Raw genomic sequence first — 22,234 nt, 5'->3', positions numbered from 1 at the left:
GGGAAATGGGTCGGGTTAATGAATTTCGGGTTGTTTGAATTGGAAGAGAATTAAAAAAAATGGTCCTTTATGATTGAGGGTAGGTTCGAAATAGTACCTTAAGTATGCATTAAACAAGTTTGGTCCTTTAAGTTTGTCAAAAGAGTCGCTGGGAATGTAAAGGGTTCTCAAACGCATTAGATCATGTGACAATTGATAGGGCTTTCATATGATATAAATAATAAAGGATTACTTTTATGTTTATATAGTGTTAAATCCCTTTAATAATTAAATTAATTAATTGCATTTTTGTGAAAATAGTAGCCTAACCTATGTATATCAAGTGGTCGGTTATTGATAGACTATTTAGTTGAGTAGAAAACATATATTTTGACCTTTTACAGCAACTGATAAATTAATTAGAGATAATAATGGCTGAATTGGATAAGATTTTCCGATGAAAGGGGAGAAAAACGAAAGCTTTTGGAGGGAAGAAATTGATTTTTATTTTTAATTTGGGTCTTTAAAAACTTTGGGGATGGGGATTATTTTGTTTTTTTTCAAGAATTTGGTACTAGGATTGACAACTTTTATAAACTTCTTTTGCTGATGTCGTAAAAGGTGGGTCTTTCACCAATTGAAGAGTCAAAGTGGACATTTAGCCAAGAGGCCAACCTATAGAATAGTGTTAACAGTGTTGTAACAATTTCCCCGACGGAAAGAATAAGCTTTTCAAATTTAAAATTGATAAAATCTTACGTAAGAGCAACAATGCTAAAGAGAGATTGAATGGATTAGCTATATTATCAATTAAAAAAAAATTACTAGAAAAAATCAACTATAAAAGAATTATTCATAACTTTACATATAAAAAACAAAAAAAAAAAATAGATTTCAAATGAAAAATTTATATGCAAGTTTTCTTCCCTTTTTTGAAAAAAAAAAAAGACAAAAACAAATTAAGGCCGTCATTAGTTTGACTTTAGGTCACCAATCATATTGAGCTGCCTCCTGTATCCAATAATTTAGGAATGTAACTTATACAAACGGTGCCAACATCAATGAGATTTTTATGTATAAACCTAGATTATATTTTGATTGGTACCAAGTCATACTCATAATATTCGCTTAAAAAGGACAGCTCGGTGCACTAAACTTCCATTATGCGTGGGGTCGGGGAAAAGGCCGGAGAATTGTACGCATACTCACAATATTCACTTAGATATGGAAAATTCATGCCTCTATTTAACCGCGATCTATCTTATAAGACTATCGAGTTTCAAAAACTTCCAACCAAGGTTCATAGAAGTATCCATATTTAATGAATCTTGAAGCTAAAATCATAAATGAATTGAGGAAAAAACAAACAATAAATTTCTTGCATGTTGAACAATAAAAGGAGAAAAATGCAATCTTATGAGAGACTTCAATCTACTGATGCCAAATTCCAGAAAGAGCAGTAAATCTGTACTACCTTTTGTCCCTTGAGTTTTATACACTTAACAAATACCAATGAAAAACTAGAATCCTAGCTAGAGTACTATGGCAGCTTCATTCTTTTCTCAACAGTCTTACACAATCAAAATAATTACAATTTCGCGAACCTGAGCCAACGTACACAGAGGAACAGATTTATAGGAGACCATTGAAACAGGAAGTATTTTTCAAGTACAAGGAACAAGTCTTTGGAGATCAACAACAGTGATATTTTGATAACAATGCAATGATGTTTATGGATGCCAAAGCAAATGGTAGGAGGTAACAATAAACCGATGCCTGAAGAAAAGTTGCAGCAGATTGATCGTTGATCTCTGAGGAGTCGACTGCAAATGGCAAGCCGTCACTGTTAAGCGTGCACGACTGAGGATCAGAACCGTCTTCGCTCATCATTAGAGCCCTTAAAACAGAAGAAACTGTATGAATATAACCAGGTGTATTTTTGTTGAGAAGCCAAGTTAAACCCATCATTTGGCAACCTCTGCTCCGCAGTTTGCTACTCCTATCATTTTTTATGCTTGCATTTTCCAGTCTGCTGCCACTGAGCTGCAGATACATATGTATATTTCAAATTATTAGAGAATAAGCAAAAAAAAAAAAAAAAAATCACTTGATGGTGTAAAACTTGTTACTTAGACACGACATGCTCCGTTGGTTATTGACAAAATACCTTCTTCAACATGCTTCCTAGCAGAAACCATTCTAACTAACAAATAGATCCTTGCTTGTAATATGGCATATCACATTGTCTACACTATTGTTGACCTCCAAGGTTGAATGCAATTTTACAAGATTAACGGTAAAAGTAATAAGAGGAAACAACTAGGACAATAACATATGGTTATTTTTGACTAACAGCTGCAAAACGTTATGGTAAGAGGACCAAATCCCCCCTCCCCCCTCCTCCAACTCACCGAAACAAAGACAATTTAGCCTAGTATCACGTAAGGTAACTTTTTTGCATATTGCTTTTCCTATGAATCTAATGATCACAAAAAAACATCTTAAAATTCATTCACTGGATGATCTTCAACAAGCTCCAATATTACCAACGAGACTTGATACCTCTTTTATCTTTTTTGTTTTTCAGCCACAAAAAGAAGTTGGAAGACAGATTTTCTTTTTTGAAGTCTGAAACAAAGTTTTGCTTACATTTACACCACAGGGACTAACCTTCAAACCCAGAGGTTGCTATGTGAACAATCATTTTACATAACAGTTATCTAGGCCTGCTATATCAGATGAGTTCTTTAATTCATGCTAGTTTGACTGCCTAAGACAAACTGCTGACGATCTTTACTAATCCGAGCTCAGATATACTAATCACATATCTTCTATCTAGTGTATAGCAATCTAAAACTTCAAACATAAATGGTATTTAAATGATATATGCACATCAGCCATTGCCCTGGAGATGATGTTCATTGGCTAAGACTATTTACAGACGAAATTTCCTGAATAACAAGTGTATGCTGATTTGAAGAAAGAGTTAGTACAACAAATAACACGAGATCATTGTAGTTGCTTTCAAATATCATGATAGGCATTGCAGAAACTCTGCGGCTTATATCAAGGCACCATAAAAATGATATGACCCAACAAATTGGACTTCCCCTTAGCCTGATCAACAAATTCATACCCCACCTGGCTGATTGTCAAGGACAGCAGGAAATTACAAAGACAAGTTAGCACCCGAGCTATTTGAATAACCAACTAATGCGCTGCAGTCATTTGAGTTATAGTTTAGAATGGAGTCAACTTCATCAAAGCAGTGCAGTAAGCTAATGAATGAATAAATAGAAGTGGCACTACTAAATGAATCACGGGGTTAGCATATGGATGTGGTACTTATAAACAATTCCGGATAGGGAAGCGCATGGTAGACAAACGTAAGCCCTTGCTGGTCATTAGTTTCAGAACATATTCTAGTTGAATAAACACTACATGCCTCATTTCTCTTCTAACTTCTTTTTTACGTATCTACTAGCATTACCCAAAACGAGTCCCAAATCCAAATAAAAGGGTTATGTTAGCTGATTGATGTTAGATTAATCCAAATAAAAGGGTTATGTTAGCTGATTGATGTTAGATTACAAGTAGTCAAACAAAGATGAATCTTCTAAATATTAGTTTCACCAGGCTCAACTAGTTTTGGGTTGATGTATAGTTGATTAATTAATTGATTGATATTATTAATTTTAAAACTCAACCTTCTAGTCCTTCACATTGAAGTTTCTCTAGTTCTTTTCACTCGTACTCTGGACCATGGACCCCTAGGTTATAGTATAACTATATACATCGATAGTGTAGTGTTTATCGATGGAGTATCATATTATGGAGATTAGACTTTGGAGAAATTGCAAATTTTTATCAGAAGAACTAGTCATATCACATGGATATAAATTATCAAATCAGATGTAACTAAATATAGGATTTAAGTTATATACACTAGCTACACGACCAATGTAATTTTAGGTTACGAATCAATGTTACTTATTAAATAGAGTTACTTGCAATTAAAACTAAGGACTTACCAAATAAAGACTGCTCAAACACTTGGAACAACCAGCAATACCAGCATTTCCATTACTGCTCGAACAATCTCTCTCCAATCTCTTCACACTCTCACCACCAACCAATTCACCACGCGAATTCACAACGAATTCTTCCGGGCAGCTAAGTGGATGCAGCCTAATACCACAGTAACAATAAACAACATCACAAGTCTCATTGGACTTCACTAACTCAATTCCTCTATTTTCCAAAGCCTTTCCAAAAGAACTCACACACGTCTCAGAATCATCAGGTAGCACAGGCATTTCAACTGAAGTTGAGTATTGTGGGAACTTTGCAATGGCTTTGTGAAGTGCTGTTCTTGAGTAGGCTGAGTAGAGCCATGCAGCAAGAACCGGACAACAACGGGTCGGGTTTATTTGACCCGAATGATCATCATCGGACCTACAGGATGATCTTATCCCTTTGTAAAGCTCTTCTGGCATGTCTAATGGACAACTGGCAATGTTTGACTGTTCTGGAAAAGCAGGGATTGTTGCCGGTTGTGAAGAGGCTGGTGAGGATGTTTGAAGGTTGGAGTTAGTTGGGTCGGGAATAACTTGAATGGCAGGTATTACAGTTAGATTGGTGATGTAAAGAAGAGTAACCAAGAAGAAGAAGCAATTATAAGACATAGCTTATTTAGAGAATCAGGGAAGTTGGAAGTTGATAATATGTATAAAATAAAGATGGAGGGAAAAAATGGAAGTTTTGGGAGCTTAGTGAGAGATCATTGATTATAATAGTGAGTTATTTTTTCTTTGGTTTGTGGTGGTGATTTGGTGATGGTGATGAGGGAGTAGTGACAAACAGTATTAGATATTTTGTTTTTTTGGTATTCAAAAGTTGAAACTCATTATTTGATTAATATATTCATATAAGATAGATTCACTAAAGAGGATAAAGTGTCCTCATCAAGTAATTTTCTGCTCAAAAAACTCAAACTCGAGACCTTTATCAATCATCTTACTGACCTGAGGACAAGGGCGGGTGTACAATTCCGACTACGGCTTCATCCGAATCCAGTAGTTTTGACTTTTGACCTAAACCATTTTTTAATATATAAATTATTAATTTAGAATTCAACAATTTGAAAGGATTAGAATTTCGAACCCATAACTTTTAAATTTTGAATCCGTATATGTCCGGAGACAGTAGTCCAAGAGTGGTGTTGAAGGAAGGGACTCCATGGGAAGCTATGACACGATGGTGTGGGGTATGGCAGGTTGGACAAAGTTTGTTTGTTTGTTAAAGTTTGTTTGTTTGTTACTCTCGTTAGGCTTAGTATCTGTATGATATGATTATATTTCATTGTATGCTTTAAAGCAACTATGGAACTGTGTCAACTACTTCTACTATTGGTCATGATTTGCATATTCATAGGGAAGGTATCTCGTGTTGGACGACATGCAAGTGAGAGTAGCTGGTTAATTTAGTTGCTTTACATGTATGAATTTTTTAAAACGTGAGAGGGAATTGATTTTTTGCTCTTTGAACCATTTACCAGTAAATAGTAATGGTGCATATCGGTGCACGTACAAGTATACCACCACAAGAAAAGGATCCAGAAACAAAAGAAAGAACAAAGAAACAAGATGTTCTGTAGTTTGGAGAAGTAGTCCTAAGAGAAAGTTGGTTTTGTACTTCCCCCTACATGAATAAAACATCATTAAATTCTCCTGCTTAGTAATAAGATGCTTGATTATGACCTTGCTATTGAATTGGTAGTTATATATACTTCTCCTATTCATCAATGTGCTCTCATGCTTCCTAATTAAAGATGATCCCTTTTCCAAAACGCAAACCCGAAACCTCTGATTAAGAATGATAAATGCTCACCATTGCACCACATTCTTTGGTGACCATAAATTTCCAACTAGTTACATACTCCATTTCAATTTTCATTTTCTTTACTGCACTAATAAGTTTGTACAAAAATTGCCTGGTCGTAATGTGGAACAATGACTTGACTTTGAGGAACAACAGATCACATGGTCCTTTTGGAGAGCAATAAACTCAATAATTGGAGTTCCTCACGGGCCTTTATATCACCTATGACCTACCCCACTTCATCTGAAAATCCACATTCCTTCTGCAACTATCTTGTCTCTGTCTCAATAAAATAACAGTTTACTGGAGATCTATGAGTTTGCCACTGCAACCACTTAAACAAATTGAACCATAATTTGGATAAGTTCTTCTTGTCAGTCTCATGTTCATACATACCATTTCCTTTACCATTCGGGATACTAGCAGTATCTGCACCTGCGAGGGTACTAACTTTTTATAATATTAAACTGAGACGAAATTAAATTGAGTGATATGGACAGCGAGAATTCAAATAGCCTACCTCAACTAGGGTTGAGGCGTTGTAGTAGTTGTCTTTCACTGGGAGGAAACAAGTTGACTTATCTGATTTTGTGATGAAATGCACAATAAATCATGAAAAAAGAAACGCACCCCTCAAGCGCTAGAACATAGGCATTTGTATTTTCATGTCAAGTCATTACAAACTTCAACTTGTCACAAGTACCTGTAGTTTTTACAAATACATAATATAGAAATGTGATCTCCAATCGCAAATAGCTGGAGAACATTTTCTTTTCTGCTATGCGAAATAAAAAATCGCAGTATAAATAGAAACTGAAAACCTACTGTTAGCTTCTGCCTGAAATGCAGGAGTTTAACTTCAAATACTCGTAGTCCAAAAAAGCTTATGATTTACAGGACAAGGGGATACCTAATAGAGTAAATGACCAAGATGTCATATCTATCCGGTATAAAAGGGCAGCCCGGTGCGCGAATGGGGCGTGTAGGCATCTTACCCTGATGCAAGGATCAATGGCTGGTGATCAGATCTACAGAGTATGCTGATGATAAATTAGGCGTGAAGAGCAGCAACTTTTTGAGCTAAACCATCGACCTCCTCATTTTGCTCCTCAATCGGCTCTCCCTATCAGAACATTATGAATAATGCCAACCTATTAGGTCACAAAGTAACAAAACATGCAGGAACAATTGGCACTTGATTGGTTTTAAGCAAAGATATGCAGGCGTTCTATTAAATCGTCAGTATTGTCGCATTGCTTTTGTTCCTTTTATAATATAAATCGTCATTATTGAAATGGGCATTGCTTTTGTTCCTTTTATAATAAAAAAAATTCTTCATGGTGAATGACTGAATGTCATTATATTCAACAAATAATATATAAGCAGTCACCAAAACGTAAGCAAGAGAAAAAGGATAAAAGTTACCTCTGCATTTCTTCTTTTAACTACCACACACTTTGAAGCACTGATACTAGCACTCTTCAGCAAGCTACGAGCACTATAGTTTGGCTTGTTTTGTCCATTTTGCACATTAGCATCTGAATTCTCTGATCCCTCGGACTGCCCTGGTGGGCTCTCTAGAGTTGAAGCAACAGATGCTGAAGTTCGCTTTTCAAAATCAATGTTTTCCGAAGAGCTTTCATCTTTTGGTGCAGGTACCCGCTCTCTAAGATAAGAATATTCGAAAAAGGGACCAAGTTAATACCTTCACTAAAGATGTACACGATAAACCACAAAATCAGATTGGCTAAGCACTTGAAATATACTTTTTGTCATCCATGAATCCAAATGACTAAAGTAAGCAGAAAATTTTAAACATTGAACCAACTCTGAAATGTTTCAGAGAAAATACTTTTCAACTCTAGTTAAAACATATTTAACTTCCACTTGTACTCTCAATTCTTAAAACTTTAGTAACTGAGTTACACAAAACTGGAGCTAAAATAAGGACTGCTTTAATCGGACGAGTATTAAACTGTCCACACTTCCTCTAGAACAAATGACTTCTAATTCTACTGATTATTACTTTAGAACGACGTTTACCACCCAGAGCAAAAGAACAACAGTATTGAGAGCATACCTAGGCAAGGAAGCATGCTGCCTCTGAAGTGGAGTGCCTCGATCACCTTTACCATAATGCTCCTCAAGATGTGCAAACTGTCGCTTGAACCGATCAACACCACTAAATTGACACAAAAGAAAGACCATCAATAAGTATTTCTCAAATAGTAGTACAAAAGATTTAGTGCGATATGTACACAAAGTACAACACAACCACAACATATATATATATATATATTGTGAATTAGCTGGCGCAGTCCTTGAAGGTAAGAAAATGCTTTTGGGTATTATCTTGAGGTTTCTTCCATTTTGGAAAGAGTTGTCGCTGCCCTCCAAAAATACGTTATAGTTTTCAACCAACGGAGGAAACTAAAAGGCAAGCTTTTCTTTTTTATAAATAAACTAAACTGCCAGCTTTAATGCAAGGAAATGAGGCAGAAAAAAGTTTTTAAAAAAGAATATAAATTATGTGGACCAAGAATTAGGTGGCTCCTAACCTTGGGTACATAAATCCACTAGTTTGATCTCCGCCACGAAGATACTCCTGAAGCATCTGAGGATGATATTCTAAAATCTGTTTGCTCAGAACAAGTTTAACTATTAATCAATTAATTTATTCCACATAAAAAAGAGCCATCGAATGGAGAAAAATGTACCTCCCGATAAATGAGCTCTCTAACATCTTCTTTTGCCAACTTTCTCCTCTCAAATTCAAACTCAAGCTTTGATATTGGGTGAGTGGACGGTTCACGGTCCACATTCGACAAACCTCGGAAATAAGGATCAGCCAACGCCTTGAAAACAGAATAAACAATGCATGAGACCAAATCTTCACATATTATTAGATTCAAGGTTTTCTTTGGTAGATAAAACGATGTAAGAAAATTTTCATTTTAAACAATTACCTCGTCTGCAGATGGTCGATCTTTAGGGTCAAATGCAAGCATGCGTTCAAGTAGGCGCAAAGCGAAAGGATCTGCGTGCGGAAATTTTTGTGCAAATGGAACCGGTGATTTTTTCCGCATGTTACTGAGGTATCTTCTTGCCTTTTCATTTCTAATCTGCCAGTTAGGTAGAATTTCTTTAGTAAAAGAGGAAAAACTACAGTGGGATGTAAATAATGATATACTGAGACCTCTCAGCACTAATCTATTTGGCATAACCTTTATTCTCTAATGATCTTACTAGCAAGTAACAAAGACGTCTTATCATCTAAATGATGCTAATCAGATAGAACATTAACAAAGAAACCTGAGAAAGAAAGAGAAGGATGTAATGAGAGAATTAACCTTTGCAACGGTTTCAGGAGGAGGTGTTCCAAGCAAATCAGTCATAAGGTCTAATTGATGCACTACATTTTTTCCAGGAAATAATGGTTTTCCAGTGAGCATTTCTGCAAATATGCATCCTATGCTCCAAATATCAATAGCAGGAGTGTACTGCAAATAGAGAACTCTCAGTGATAGTACATGTCACGTCACAAGTAAATCAGTCTATAAAGATACGTCAAAAACACAAGTAAACTCTCAACATATATTATATGATATAGTTGCTTCACAGTGAAATCACATCATCACAACGATTTTGACATCACAGTACAGGAAAGAACAAACCCTGGTTTTTTTTTGACAAGGTAAAAATGTAACAAACCCTCGTTTTTGAGATAGTAAAATATAATAAAACTCAAATCATTGTCTCGGTGTATAATGCAAAAGAGCACTTCACAGATTATTAATTTGATAAGTTCAAGCTCTTTACTAAAATAAGCCCCAAGCGATACTGCAATCAGACTCAAGCCTGTCTTCAACAAGAAATCCTCAGAAGATCAAACTAGCCTGGCACATTCAAACTCAAGGGGTCATACCAGCCAACTAAAAGTCTGGCGAACTGACAAAGCATTCAAACAACCTAGGAACTCAAACTAAAGTTACTCAATACGCTGAATCTGTAAAAGCCTGCACGATGTAAGAATAAGGGCCTTGTGCGCCCTCTGCAAGAGATTACAGGGGCCCTAATCTGTTACTTTTGGATTGGATCTATAAGTTGAAGACATAAAATAGAGATCTTTCCTTTCGTGCTTTTCTAACCTTATTAAGGGCTTGGAATATCTGATGGTGGCACAACATTGGTGTGGAGATTAACATAGAAATCCTTCTTCAATGTCAACCTTTTAGGAGAAATACCACTCCATGATGTGGAGACACTGAGATCACCGCAAGTACATCTGCATACTCAGAACATTAACAGTCTTCGGCTAAATGTTCCTTTGCATAAGTGCAGGAAATACTTCTTCGGCTAGAAATTGCGAATGCCCCTCAAAACACTGCCCTAACTATCTTTTTTGAAGGTTCTGTTCCAAGAGATGGTTACTATGCCCCCACAGTAAAAAAAGACTTGCATCCATGAATTCGAACATTGAAACCTGACATACTTTTTACCACTTTCAAAAAAAAAAAAAAAAAAACTGACATACTTACCGCCACCGGCCCAAATATGTTCATTCTGTTGCAGGACATTTGAAGAGAAAAAGCTGCACAACATGTTCACGCCACAGAGTTAATGAGCATTGAACTAGATTGAAAGATTGATGCTCATGACAGTCCTTTCCTTTCATTGATTCTCTTCCCACTTTCTCATAACCGCAAGTTGAATAGGTCATATATTCGTAATACTGGGATACTGTAAACGGGGAACTCTTACCTTTCATCCAATTTAAAGAACAAATCTACTATTAAACTCTTGAACTCAAAACTGTCTTCCAGCAGGAGATTACTTTTTCCAACAATAAGCTCCTCACCAATCCAATTGCCTTCCACTTATAATAAACCTAAGACTCTATACAGATAACACTTGGTAATATGATAAACAGCTTGAATCCTCAATCACAGCATTCTCCCAACCAAATGAACTACAGATCAGAGAGAACAAGTGATCCATCACCTGATCATGCACTTTGTAATAAAACAAGACTAGTTTGCAAGTAAATTCTGAAGGCATTGTTGAAGGCTGCATAAGTTAATGACCATCCAGCAGGCACTTATGGGGCAAACAGACTATGACATCATATGAGTTCATTCTGTATCAGCCACAAAACTATGTAAATGAAAATATTGTTCAATCCATAATTGTTCCGGTCTTCTCCCAACACAGAAACAGAGTGGCATGCAACCAAAAATGTCTCAGGAAAAAAAAAGCAAAAGAGTATAAAAAGATACAAAATTAACCTTGACCACAATGCATTATACTGAGCGTCACAAACTGTGCTAAATATAAGTGCCATTCAGTAATGGCATGTTTGGAAATTGGAAATTACAATTAAAACTTTAGATGCCGGTAAAGCTAAGTTACCTTGGAGAAAAAAGAGCCACATAGCTCAGGAGCACGATACCATCGAGTTGCAACATAATCCTTAAATACATCAAACCACAAGTATATCAGAAATCACTCACAATTTTGAGTACTAAAATAATGAGAAAAGAGAAGCCTTCTAGAGCTGAAACATACAGTCCAGAAAATAGCTGAAGGCGTGTCATTAAACGATACACGAGCAAGCCCAAAGTCACAAATCTTCAATTTACAGTCAGCATTAGCAAGGATATTCTTCGGCTTTAAATCTCGATGGAAAACGTTTGCTGTTAAGAGGGAAAAAAGGGCATGTCAATTATCCCAAGAAAAAACTAGCTTCTCAATTACTATATAGAGATGTCAAAGAGAAGGTTTTAACTTGTATAAAAAACAAACCAGTATGAATATATTTTAATCCACGCATAAGCTGGTATAGGAAAAACTGATAATGCTCAGGTGTAAGATCATCATTGGCCTTAATAACCTGGTGAAGGTCAGACTCCATCAATTCAAAGACCACGTAAATATCTTTAAACTCTCGCCGAGAAGGGGGTAACATGATGTGCTTTATTTCTACAATATCAGGATGTCGTAATAGCCGAAGAAGCTTAATTTCTCTTAAAATTCTGGTGGCATCAGAGACATGCTCAAACACATCATTAATCTTCTTGATTGCAACTCTTTCTCCAGTTTTTGTATCAAAAGCGGAGGCCACAACTCCATAGCTACCCTTGCCGATAACTTCCTGAATTTGGTATCTGCTTGCCTCTCCATATTCGGTGAAGAACTCTGCCTCTTGTGAGTTCTGAATAACAATGTTCAAGTCAAAACCGCTCTCCTTACCCATGTAAGTCTAATGGAGATTAAAATATTACAAGGCACTAATTTGCCACAGAACAGTAATCTGCAAATTATTACTCCGTCCAACTCAAAATAGTTGTCATGTTTTTCATTTACACGCCCCTTTAAAAAGCATTAATAAGGGAAGCGTTTTCACTATTTTACCATCTTAAAATATTCCACCATATTATCTCTTCTCAATAAATATTTATTACTATATATCTATGCCTACTCCATCAATGATGTACTCCCTCTTAAATGTTGTAATTAATACAAAAATGGTAAAAAGCTACTAAATTTTATCTTAGTTTTTTAAAATGACAAGTATTTTGAGACGGATATTTTTAGAAAGGACGACAAGTAATTTGAGATGGAGTATTGTCTAAGGCTACTTTATGTGCTAGAAAATGAACATATTTTATTATAGAAAAGATAAAAACACCATGGAACAGATTCTTGGAACTTAATCCTCATATGAGCAAAACAAATCTGGTAGGTCTCAATAAAGATCTAACAGATCGAAGATTCTTTAAAACACTGGTCATTGGTAGCAAGAACTCATTTTTTCCTGAGATTAAGCAATTTGAAAGATAGCAAAGCCTACAATTTAACACATACACATCTTTTTTTTTTTTTTTTTTTTGCCTCCTAGACAAAATCTTATGGCAATAATGAGCAACATAAGGGGATTAAGAGCAACATAATACAGGATAGGTAGAAAAGAAAGAATTTTTTTTTTTTGGGGTGGTGGTGGTTTTGGTTGTGGGGGGGGGGGGGGGGGGGGGTTAACTTCAATTTACCCTGCAATATCTATTCCATTTCAATGGCCCAAAATGGACGATCTAAATGAGCTTTACTTTCCCTTATCCCTTTTTAGCAACTTTGTCTACAAATATCAACCGAATTCTCAAATGCGAAACAAATTTCTTTAAACATACATGAAAAAACAGACATAATCAAGATCATTCACATCACATTAAACGGCAAAATAATGATCAAACTCAATCAACTACATGCAACATTAAAAAGCCAAAAAGAGAGTAAAAAGTCAAATAAACAGCAAAAAGGAGGCAAAAAAAAAAGACCTTTTTGTGAGGATCCATTAAAGGGAAATCTACCCTTTTGGGAACGTTAATAAGCTTAAGACCCGATATATCAAAGTCTTCAATAATAGTAATTTGTTGTCTATCTTGTTGGTAATGGGAGTCTGAAATATCAATGGGTTTTGAAGGATTATTATTAATCAAGATTGGTTGTACATTGGTATGAAGAATAGTATCTGTTGTTGTAGTAGTAGTGGAACGACGTTGAAACCATCGACGAAGTCCATCCACGAATGTATTACCACCCCCCATATACTATACTATACCACTACCCCCCTTGTCCTAAAGTGTCGTGTTGATTCTTGATTTGGCACCACAAGATCTCAGCATTCCACGCTGAGTATTCTCTCTTCTCTCTCTTGCCACCACAGGTCCAGCAAATTCTTCCGAGTTTTTTGGTGTTGTGCAAAGATGGTGGAGAGATGAGAGAAGAGTAAAAAGAGGAAAGTATAAAAGCGTGGCTTGGGTTATGATATACGACTTGGGAGTTGGGAAAATATAGCGTCACCAGGGGATATGGGTCCTGTCCTGTCAGTGTCACCCTCAGCCTGACATTTTTTTTTTTTTTTTATGATGTCTAAGTAACCGGATTAATCCGATTATATTCGGATGCACGCCAACGTAAGGCCTATTTGGAGGAAAGAATTTTTTCATATTTAAAGTTCTGAATATGAAATATCTGGTTAAGTGAGGAGTATTCTGTCACGATCCAAATCTGACACTTAGATCGTGACCGACACCTTTCGAGCTTCTACCCATAAGGCGAATCCTCTAAGCTAATCATGCGAAAATTAGCGAATAAAATGAATAATACGCAAAGTCTCATAATATAACGAAAAGTGCGGAAGCGAAATACAAATACTGAGTCTTGTCCATAACTCCATAAAATGTCTAAGTCATGGAACTACTAGTTTGAATATAAAAGTACGAGACGTAGCTCAGAATACTACTAAGTCAACTAAAGAAGAAGAGGCCGCCATGATCTAATGGTGGCTCACCTCCACTGAACTGGACTGAACAAAGCTGGAATGAATCAAGTATCGGCTACCTGGTCACCGTTAACCACACTTGCACACATACAACATCAACAAGTGTGAGTCTAAAAGACCCAGCAAGATCATCGACACTCTCAGCTTACCCCTGGAGCAAGTCTTTGAAATTCCTGATAATGCATAAAAACAATTACACAGTACAAGTATATTAAATATATACAAACACTGAAGCTAAGCTAAAATCATGAAGCACAACCAAGCAGAACATGAAATACTCTAAATCTGAATCTATGCTCACGGGACATAGTACGTATTTATCTATGTCTTACCCTATTTTCTGGAGAGGGCATTATTTACCCCCATCTTACCCGGACGAGCAATACATGAAATACACTGAATCTGAATGTATGCTCACGGGACATAGTACGTATTTGTCTATGTCTTACCCCGTCTTCCGGAGAGGGCATTATTTACCCCCATCTTACCCGGATTACTTAAAACTCTAGCATCTATCTCTCACCGAACATCAACGGGGCATGTGGATGTATGCCCCTCTAAAGATATGATAAGTGGAACATACATCCATTCAATACCACTTCTAAACTTTACACTTATATAAATAGTATTTATTTAAGCGAAATTACGCTAAAGGACTCATACAGTCATTACTTAAGAAACTTGAAAATTATCCAATTTAGATCATGCTTGCCCACTCACACGAACTAAATGGTTTAAATGCATACATACAACACAAACCATATGCTTTTTATGAAAAGCAAGTAAACTAAGAGTTAAAGCCTCACTTGCTTTATAACCGGAACACAACTCTCTTGAAATGTCAAATCCTTCAAACAATCTTCAATAGCCTCAATCTATTCAATACCATAAACAAATAATCCAAATTAGCCTAGGAAAACTAATCCTATAATTTTAGGGTTAGAACTAAATCTCAACATTCTATACCTTGATTCCATAATTCTTGTTAAAAAGTGAAAATTCTCAATACCATTAAGAAACAATTATATAATAAATATATGTACCTAAGTATATATGTGCGTGTTTCTAGTCCTAGAATCCCAAAATACTACTAACGGAAAAGGGCCTAAAATACCCTCGAACTATTGAAAATGGAGCAAAAATACCCTCCATCCACCTTTCAGCCCCCAAATACCCTTACCATCCACCTATTGGGTCTAAAATACCCCTATTGCTAACAGAATATTCTGGTCAAACACGTGGCATTTTTTTATTGGTTGACTTATAAAATTAATTAAACTAATTGACCAGATAACCCAAGTGCCCCCCACCCCCTACCCCCGACCCCCCCCCCCCCGGTGATTTTTTTTTTTTTTTTGAAAAAAAAGTTGACATTTTTTTTTGCACCCCGCCCCGCACCCCTACCCCCCCCCTGACGCAAAAAAAATTAATATTTTTGAAAAAAAAAAATTTGACGTTTTTTTTGGGTTTTTTTAGCTGGGAGGGGAGGGGGGCGTAGGGGGAGTCGGGTCGGGGGGTGGGGGGCACTATCTGGTCAATATTGCAAAAGTTAATTAGTTTAATTAATTTTATAATCCAACCAATAGAAAAATGACACGTGTTTAATGAAAAGATTATGTTAGTGATAAGGGTATTTTAGACCCAATAGGTGGTGATAAGGGTATTTTAGACCCAATAGGTGGATGATAAGGGTACTTGGGGGCTGAAAGGTGGATGGAGGGTATTTTTGCTCCATTTTCAATAGTTCGAGGGTATTTTAGGCCCTTTTCCGTACTGCTAATGATGATAATAACATTAATAATAATACTAATAAAGCATAAAGAAAGAAAGGAAAAGAAAGAAAAAAAAAGAAACCCAAAAGTAGGCACTGTAGCGGTGCACGAAATTTGGACAGAATCCATAGCAAATTTCGTCCTTTTAAACCAATTATATCTCTACCCCACAACTCACCATCATTACTATAATGAATTGATTGCCCCTAATCATTAGATCATGGCTACGTCCTATTATAATTCATACCATCCAATCCTATACACCACTACATATCTCTACAATACCAATTCTATATTTTCATGCTAAAAACAGTAGCAACGTACCTGAATATTTGTCTTTTTTCACCAAGAGAAATAAAAATATTCCTCTGTAATAGTTCTTATAGCAATAGCGTGGCCCTATGAAATCTTTTCTACTAATGCTTCTCCTTGAAACAAACCCCCAAAAATACCTATTATCCCTTCTACTAACTGCTGCACGTTAACATTAAAGGAGTGGGCTTGGCCCACTATCTTTTCATTAACCAAATATTTATAACGTTCTCTAACATAAATTTGACCATCTACTACTTATAATTAATAAACTATCTCCTACATTATATGTGTAAAAGCAATATTTTTAGTAGCACATATATATTATATAAATATATTTTAATAGTACTCACTTTGATGTTACTTTGATATGAAACTCATTACAATTAGTAAACTATAATTAAGGAAAAAATTTAAAATTCACTCGGAAAATTTCGGATTGTTACATAGTCTCATCCGCTGCATCACATCCGTTGGTGGTCACATCAATAATTTATTATTTCATGCGTCTTAATTTATGTGGTACAATTTAAATTTGATAATCAAAGAGTTTAATTTTGACTGTGAATTCAGTTATGAAATCTTTAAAATAAAAAAAATTACATATTTAGATATTACACAAAAATATTACCCCTCTGTCTCTTACTTTCCTTTTTAATCTGTTCAAAAAAAAAAATCTCTTTTTGTATTTAGTAAATTGACAATCTTAATATTCTACATGACAAGTTTATGACTACAAAATGTAAAGGATTACACACATCTTTAAATTAAGAGCAGCTGATTCAAAAATCTACCTTTATTTTTTAAATTATGTGCTAAGTCAAATTATGACACTTAAATTGGGATGGAGGGATTATAATTCACAGTAATTAACAATTCAAATTATTTAAAAGATATATGAAAAATTTATGTCAAAGAAGAACTTATTTAAACCGCATTCCGAATGGTATTACATAAATAGGGACGGAAAACGGGAAAAGTAATGTTCATATTTGGATTAATTAATCCTACTTAATATTCCTTGATGTTATCCTCTTGAATTTTGCCAATTGTTCCTATCCACTTCTGGTAAAGGGAAATGATGTTACTCTTTTATGTTGTCCTCTTGAATTTGTCAATCGTTGATACAGACACTCGGTACATGATCTAATTGATTCATTTATTTATGTAAATGATCTCATTTTTCCTATTTTAGTTTGTTTTACACTGGATATGTTATTGTTGTTGAGGTTTGTTTTAAAATAATTAGTATAATATTTTTATTTAACAATTATTTAATTATATAATATTCCGATTTACTATTACTGATACGACTAATTAGGATCACACTTAATGAAGGCAGATTATAATGCTAGAAAACTCCCATTAAGCGAGCTAGGTGAAGCTAAATGAAAACATCTTTCGAGTTTCGCCTGATATATATAAAGTAGTAAAGAGTTTTTTATTATGAGAAATGGATAAAAGACCATGCGAAACTCTTGCCACTCATTTAAGACAATTTTAGTATTCTACATAAATCTAACTTATGTATAGAAAGTTTTGAATTGTTTATTAAACTTTGTATTTAATATTCAAATAACGCCACATAAAATAACAAAATAGAAAACCTATCATAGTGGTGGCAACGTGTGTTACGTTTCTTCCAACCAAAAGAAGTAGAACATGCATATTATGAAAGAACTATTTTCTTTGAGACTCGGAAGAAGAATGACACACTTGTTAATTATGAAACAATCAAGAAACATGTGTGTTTGGTTAACTGAACATGTACTTTACTTTCAGTTATCATGGTTGCTGACAAAAATCTCTCTTTATACTTGTAGGCTCAAATTCAAGAATTGGTGCAGTCTGAACCGTCTCTTCCTACCATAGAAATTGTAGAAAAATGCTTTGGACCTCAAACTCGTAGCCATGTATTTGGATTTGGTGGTGGAGTAAAGGCGAAAGATTTTAAAGGTGGGACTTCCTCAAAGGTTGATTTATTGTCTGAGCTACGTTCAACTCGAGAAGAAAATCAATCTTTGAAGGAACGCTTGTCTAACTTTGAAAAGGAGATGAAAGAACTGACACAATTGAAAGAGTGGTTTTTAGCTCAACACTCCAATTTCCAGCCTCCGACATCAAAATGCTCAGGAGAATGACTATTCCTTTGATGATACCAAGTTAGTAATAACTTACTCAAAATTATAATTTTCTTTAAAATATATTTGCTTGCTTGGTCGATTTTTGAAGCATAAGCATACTCCCTGTATTGGGATACGTGCCCTCCTATAGCTAGTAACTTCAATTGAAATATCTATTAAGAGGTTAAGAAATGAAATATTAACATGAACTCTTAACTGTGTAACATTCTGATAGCTTCTTTTTGGAAATAAAGTTCCATGTTCTAGCTGGGTTGTATTAGATCGCATAAAGGATACAAAACAAGAGGTAGACTATGCTAATCCGGGGCAAAGACTGCAGTTATAAACTATAGACACACACAGTAATTACATCGTAGAGATTTATCTTACAAAAAAATTTGTTTTGTCGCATCTTATTCTTATGCTAGGCATCTGCCATTTGACTAGATTGTATGTTCCCTTGGCATTTCTTGGGAGGTCTTGATACTGAGATGAAAATTTCTGGTAGACAATTAATCTTTTAGGAACAGGTCTAAGTTTGTCAATAGTGTCCCAGATACTCCGTCATGGCTGCTCCGTAACAAAGTTAGGAAATGTACTATTCAGTGCAACTTTCAGAGTCCATATGATATGGTATTGAATCTGCCTATTCACAATATTAGTATGATCCTCCTTATTTATAGGAAGTGATGCCCTTTGAAAGCTCCAACATATTACAATCGGGGTGAAAAGTAAAGTCATCTTTTGCGCCATATTTTTAGGCTTTGTAGTAAACCAGTTGTTGACATTAGCTAGAGAGGTAGGATTTGATGAGTGATCCCAAGAGGGATTCCAAAATAATTCCAAATCTTCTTAGAGACATCACTTTCCACAAAGTAATGCTCTGAGTATTCTCTCTAACAGAATTGATACAACAAATGGAGTTTTGAAATTATTGATACAACAAATAGAATTTTTAGATATGTGACATGTCTTCACTTTTATTTGCACCTAAACATTCTGAAATCTGGTTGATTATAGTACTTATGACTTTTTGAAATCTTATTTATAATGTTGAAATGCTTTTGTGATTTTCTAGTAGCTAGAAAATATTTGTAATGGAGAATATAAGACTAGTTTATGTCTGGAGGTAGTAGAGGGGAAAAAATCATTGGTAGATGATAGTAAGCAGTTTGATTCGTGAAGAAGTAGAAAGAAGCATAAGTTTTTCAACATAAGAAAATCAAGACTAAGTAGTTTATCTACCTCCATATGAAAAAAGGAGACATAGGAAAAATGTATATCAGGAATGGTCTACATCCCGAAGCAAGGTTTAGAAAATAACTGAAAGATATAATATATAATCACTGATACAATAGTTGAAACAAATTACTTGTCATCTTGAAGTGTCACATACATAAACAAATTAGGTGAGTTCTCATTATTACCCACTAGAAGACAATTATTATGTTATGGCAAGCTTGAAGATATAACATAAAACAAGTAATAGCTGTTATACATGTAGATTTTGTACGAATTTGTAGACATCATTGTTGCACGTTGAACTTGTTTGGTGGCTGGAATCTTATTTGTAATGGAGAAATGCTGCTGAAATTTTGTCTTGTTACTTAACCAATTTTCCAGTTGATTTTTTGTATTCTTTTTCTAAATTGATTTTTAATACTTTTACAAGTTATGGAAATTGAAGGTCACCAGAAGCAAACTTTTGAGGACAAAAAGGTTGACTATCATTTTGCTAGAAATGTTGGGAAAAGTGTATATTACAGTCTAAGGGATATTAGCTATATAGGTTTTTGCTATGGGTCTATGTACAAAATACTGTGACTAAATTACATATTTGATGTACAATGCCAGTAACTGATATATGGTGATCATTTTTTGCAATTACTTTTTCTATATATATGAAAGCATCATCATCTTTACATTAATTATTAGATTTTCTAGTTGCAAATTGAATGTGATTTAGGACATGTTAGTTGTTTCTTTAGGGATTGGATTTGTTAGTCCTTAAAAACCTTTTTAGGAGCAGAAAATTTGGTCGCTAAATCTGCAGTTCATGAAAAGGTTCAAACTGGTCAGCAAATAGTTTAAGGACCAGCTTTAAACTTGTCGCAATAACCAATTAGCGACCATACATTTCGACCCTAAAATCTTCATTTAGGCACTAGAAAATGGTCCCGAAAGAAGGTTAAGGACCAGTTTTATGTTGGTCGCGAAAGAGCAGTAACAACCAGCGCTCGAACTCGTCCTTAATGACCTTTAGCGGCGGAAGCTATAGGGACGGATTTTTCTGGTCGCTATAGATCTTTACGGACCAGAAACACACTTTTAAGGACCAGATTTCCCTTCGCTATTGAGCATTTTTCTTGTAGTGTTGTCCTTATATCCCTTAGGCTGGTGTTTCCTTGTTGAGAGAATCTAGGTTAGATCATCCTAACTTTTTTAATTGCCATAAATGAGTAGATAACTAACAAAGTGTACTTGGGCACCACAGGCAAGAAAACAAACAAAAAGTATTCAAAATCACAGCACTAATTGAGTAATTGTGAGTGCATGTTGAGTGAAGCACGTTAAAAGTAAAAGAGTTCAAAACAGGTGATGTTTTTCAAATTGTATGAACAATTAAGATTAGTATATATTTATAGTACTAAAATATTTTGGTATTTCGTTTAACCAAAACACCAAAATTAAAATATCGAACTTTTTAAATATCGAAGAAATGAAACGAAAAAACATAATTAATTTTTCGGTCTCTTCTATTTTATGTCCACTCTTGGCATCAGTCGCATAGAATAAGCATATAATGCAACACTTATTTGATCGTATAAGCGAGACAGAAATTATATCAAATGCTGTTTTTCACATGTCCTTAGGCTCCCATATCTATCTGGTTATTAAACATTTAATTTAGCACTCTTAATCTTTCAAAGTCGTCACGTGATAAAAGCTCATTGATAACAGCATAGTCATGTTTTTGGCACATTCTCCAGTTCATGCTAGCCTCACATATTGATTTAATTATCTCACATTTTTTAAATATATTTTTAGCATGATTAACCACGACGTTGTTTGTCAATCATTTGAAGAAGAAAAAAAAAAACTCGTTTTTGGAACCTGGAAGTTAGTTAAAGTCTGCTTACTACTAATAGTTTGTAAAATACTTTTATTCTGCCAGCCAATGAGTAAAAAAACGACGAATTTCAGAAATACGACTATAAGTTTAATCAGAGGTCTGAGTAATTTCATTTCTTGTCTACTGCGATGATATTAATGATCAGTAAGGATCCATGTACTTCTTAGTGGAGTTGTTCACCAGTCAATCCACGGGTTAAAATAAAAACAATCCATCTTTTCATGAAATTGATGTAGTACCATCGCGGCTCCTTCATAGAGGCGGGTGCATTAGCATCAACCCAATTCTTGATATATAGTCTGATTAATAAGAAAAATATTAAACTCTTTGTCAATATATTAAATTTGAACACATGTAAATGATAGGGACGGTCTATGTATTAGGTAAGGTAAAAAATGAATGTCTAAGATGTCTGCTAAGATTCGTTGAAATTAAATTGCAAGGTTCAATTCAATTAACTTCAATTATTCTCTTTTTTTCCCTATTCTTTTTCGGGCAATTCGCAGGAATGCCCCTTATTCGGGGTGATCTTTAATTTTTGCCCCTCAAATTGCCAGACTTTAATTTTTGCCCTTCACCTAGAATATCCTGAGATTCTGCGTTCAAATTCCGGCTCAGGCATAAAAATTAAAAAAAAAATCACAAGGCAAGGCTTTTGGAAAAGTCTACCTTATGCGACATAGGTTGCCTTATGGCA

At 35.0% G+C, this 22,234-nt stretch overlaps 3 protein-coding genes across 3 annotated transcripts; 1 reads left to right on the top strand and 2 right to left on the bottom strand.

The window, feature by feature from the left end:
* Positions 1 to 1,411: 1,411 nt before the first annotated feature.
* LOC132599866 (uncharacterized GPI-anchored protein At4g28100-like) lies at positions 1,412 to 4,868 on the bottom strand. Its single transcript, XM_060313044.1, has 2 exons — positions 4,011 to 4,868; positions 1,412 to 2,022 (listed from the first exon to the last, which is right to left on the bottom strand). Exons 1-2 carry the CDS (start codon positions 4,662 to 4,664, stop codon positions 1,672 to 1,674), a joined length of 1,005 nt encoding a protein of 334 aa, XP_060169027.1. The 5' UTR covers positions 4,665 to 4,868; the 3' UTR covers positions 1,412 to 1,671.
* A 1,624-nt stretch (positions 4,869 to 6,492) lies between these two features.
* Positions 6,493 to 13,699, bottom strand: LOC132599856 (mitogen-activated protein kinase 9-like). The gene is made up of 11 exons (XM_060313036.1): positions 13,191 to 13,699; positions 11,662 to 12,070; positions 11,425 to 11,552; positions 11,269 to 11,328; positions 9,210 to 9,359; positions 8,826 to 8,981; positions 8,577 to 8,714; positions 8,418 to 8,494; positions 7,940 to 8,041; positions 7,285 to 7,525; positions 6,493 to 6,982 (listed from the first exon to the last, which is right to left on the bottom strand). The coding sequence occupies exons 1-11, from the start codon at positions 13,458 to 13,460 to the stop codon at positions 6,911 to 6,913; spliced, it is 1,803 nt and encodes a 600-aa protein (XP_060169019.1). The 5' UTR covers positions 13,461 to 13,699; the 3' UTR covers positions 6,493 to 6,910.
* A 4,049-nt stretch (positions 13,700 to 17,748) lies between these two features.
* On the top strand, positions 17,749 to 19,199 carry LOC132616907 (uncharacterized). The gene is made up of 3 exons (XM_060331665.1): positions 17,749 to 17,784; positions 17,898 to 18,026; positions 18,105 to 19,199. Exons 1-3 carry the CDS (start codon positions 17,749 to 17,751, stop codon positions 18,420 to 18,422), a joined length of 483 nt encoding a protein of 160 aa, XP_060187648.1. The 3' UTR covers positions 18,423 to 19,199.
* Positions 19,200 to 22,234: the final 3,035 nt, after the last annotated feature.

This window comes from Lycium barbarum, chromosome 1 (assembly GCF_019175385.1).
Source record: "Lycium barbarum isolate Lr01 chromosome 1, ASM1917538v2, whole genome shotgun sequence".
Taxonomy (NCBI): Eukaryota; Viridiplantae; Streptophyta; class Magnoliopsida; order Solanales; family Solanaceae; genus Lycium; species Lycium barbarum.
Note: the sequence above shows the minus strand (reverse complement) of the source record. Positions and strands in the feature narration are given on the sequence as shown.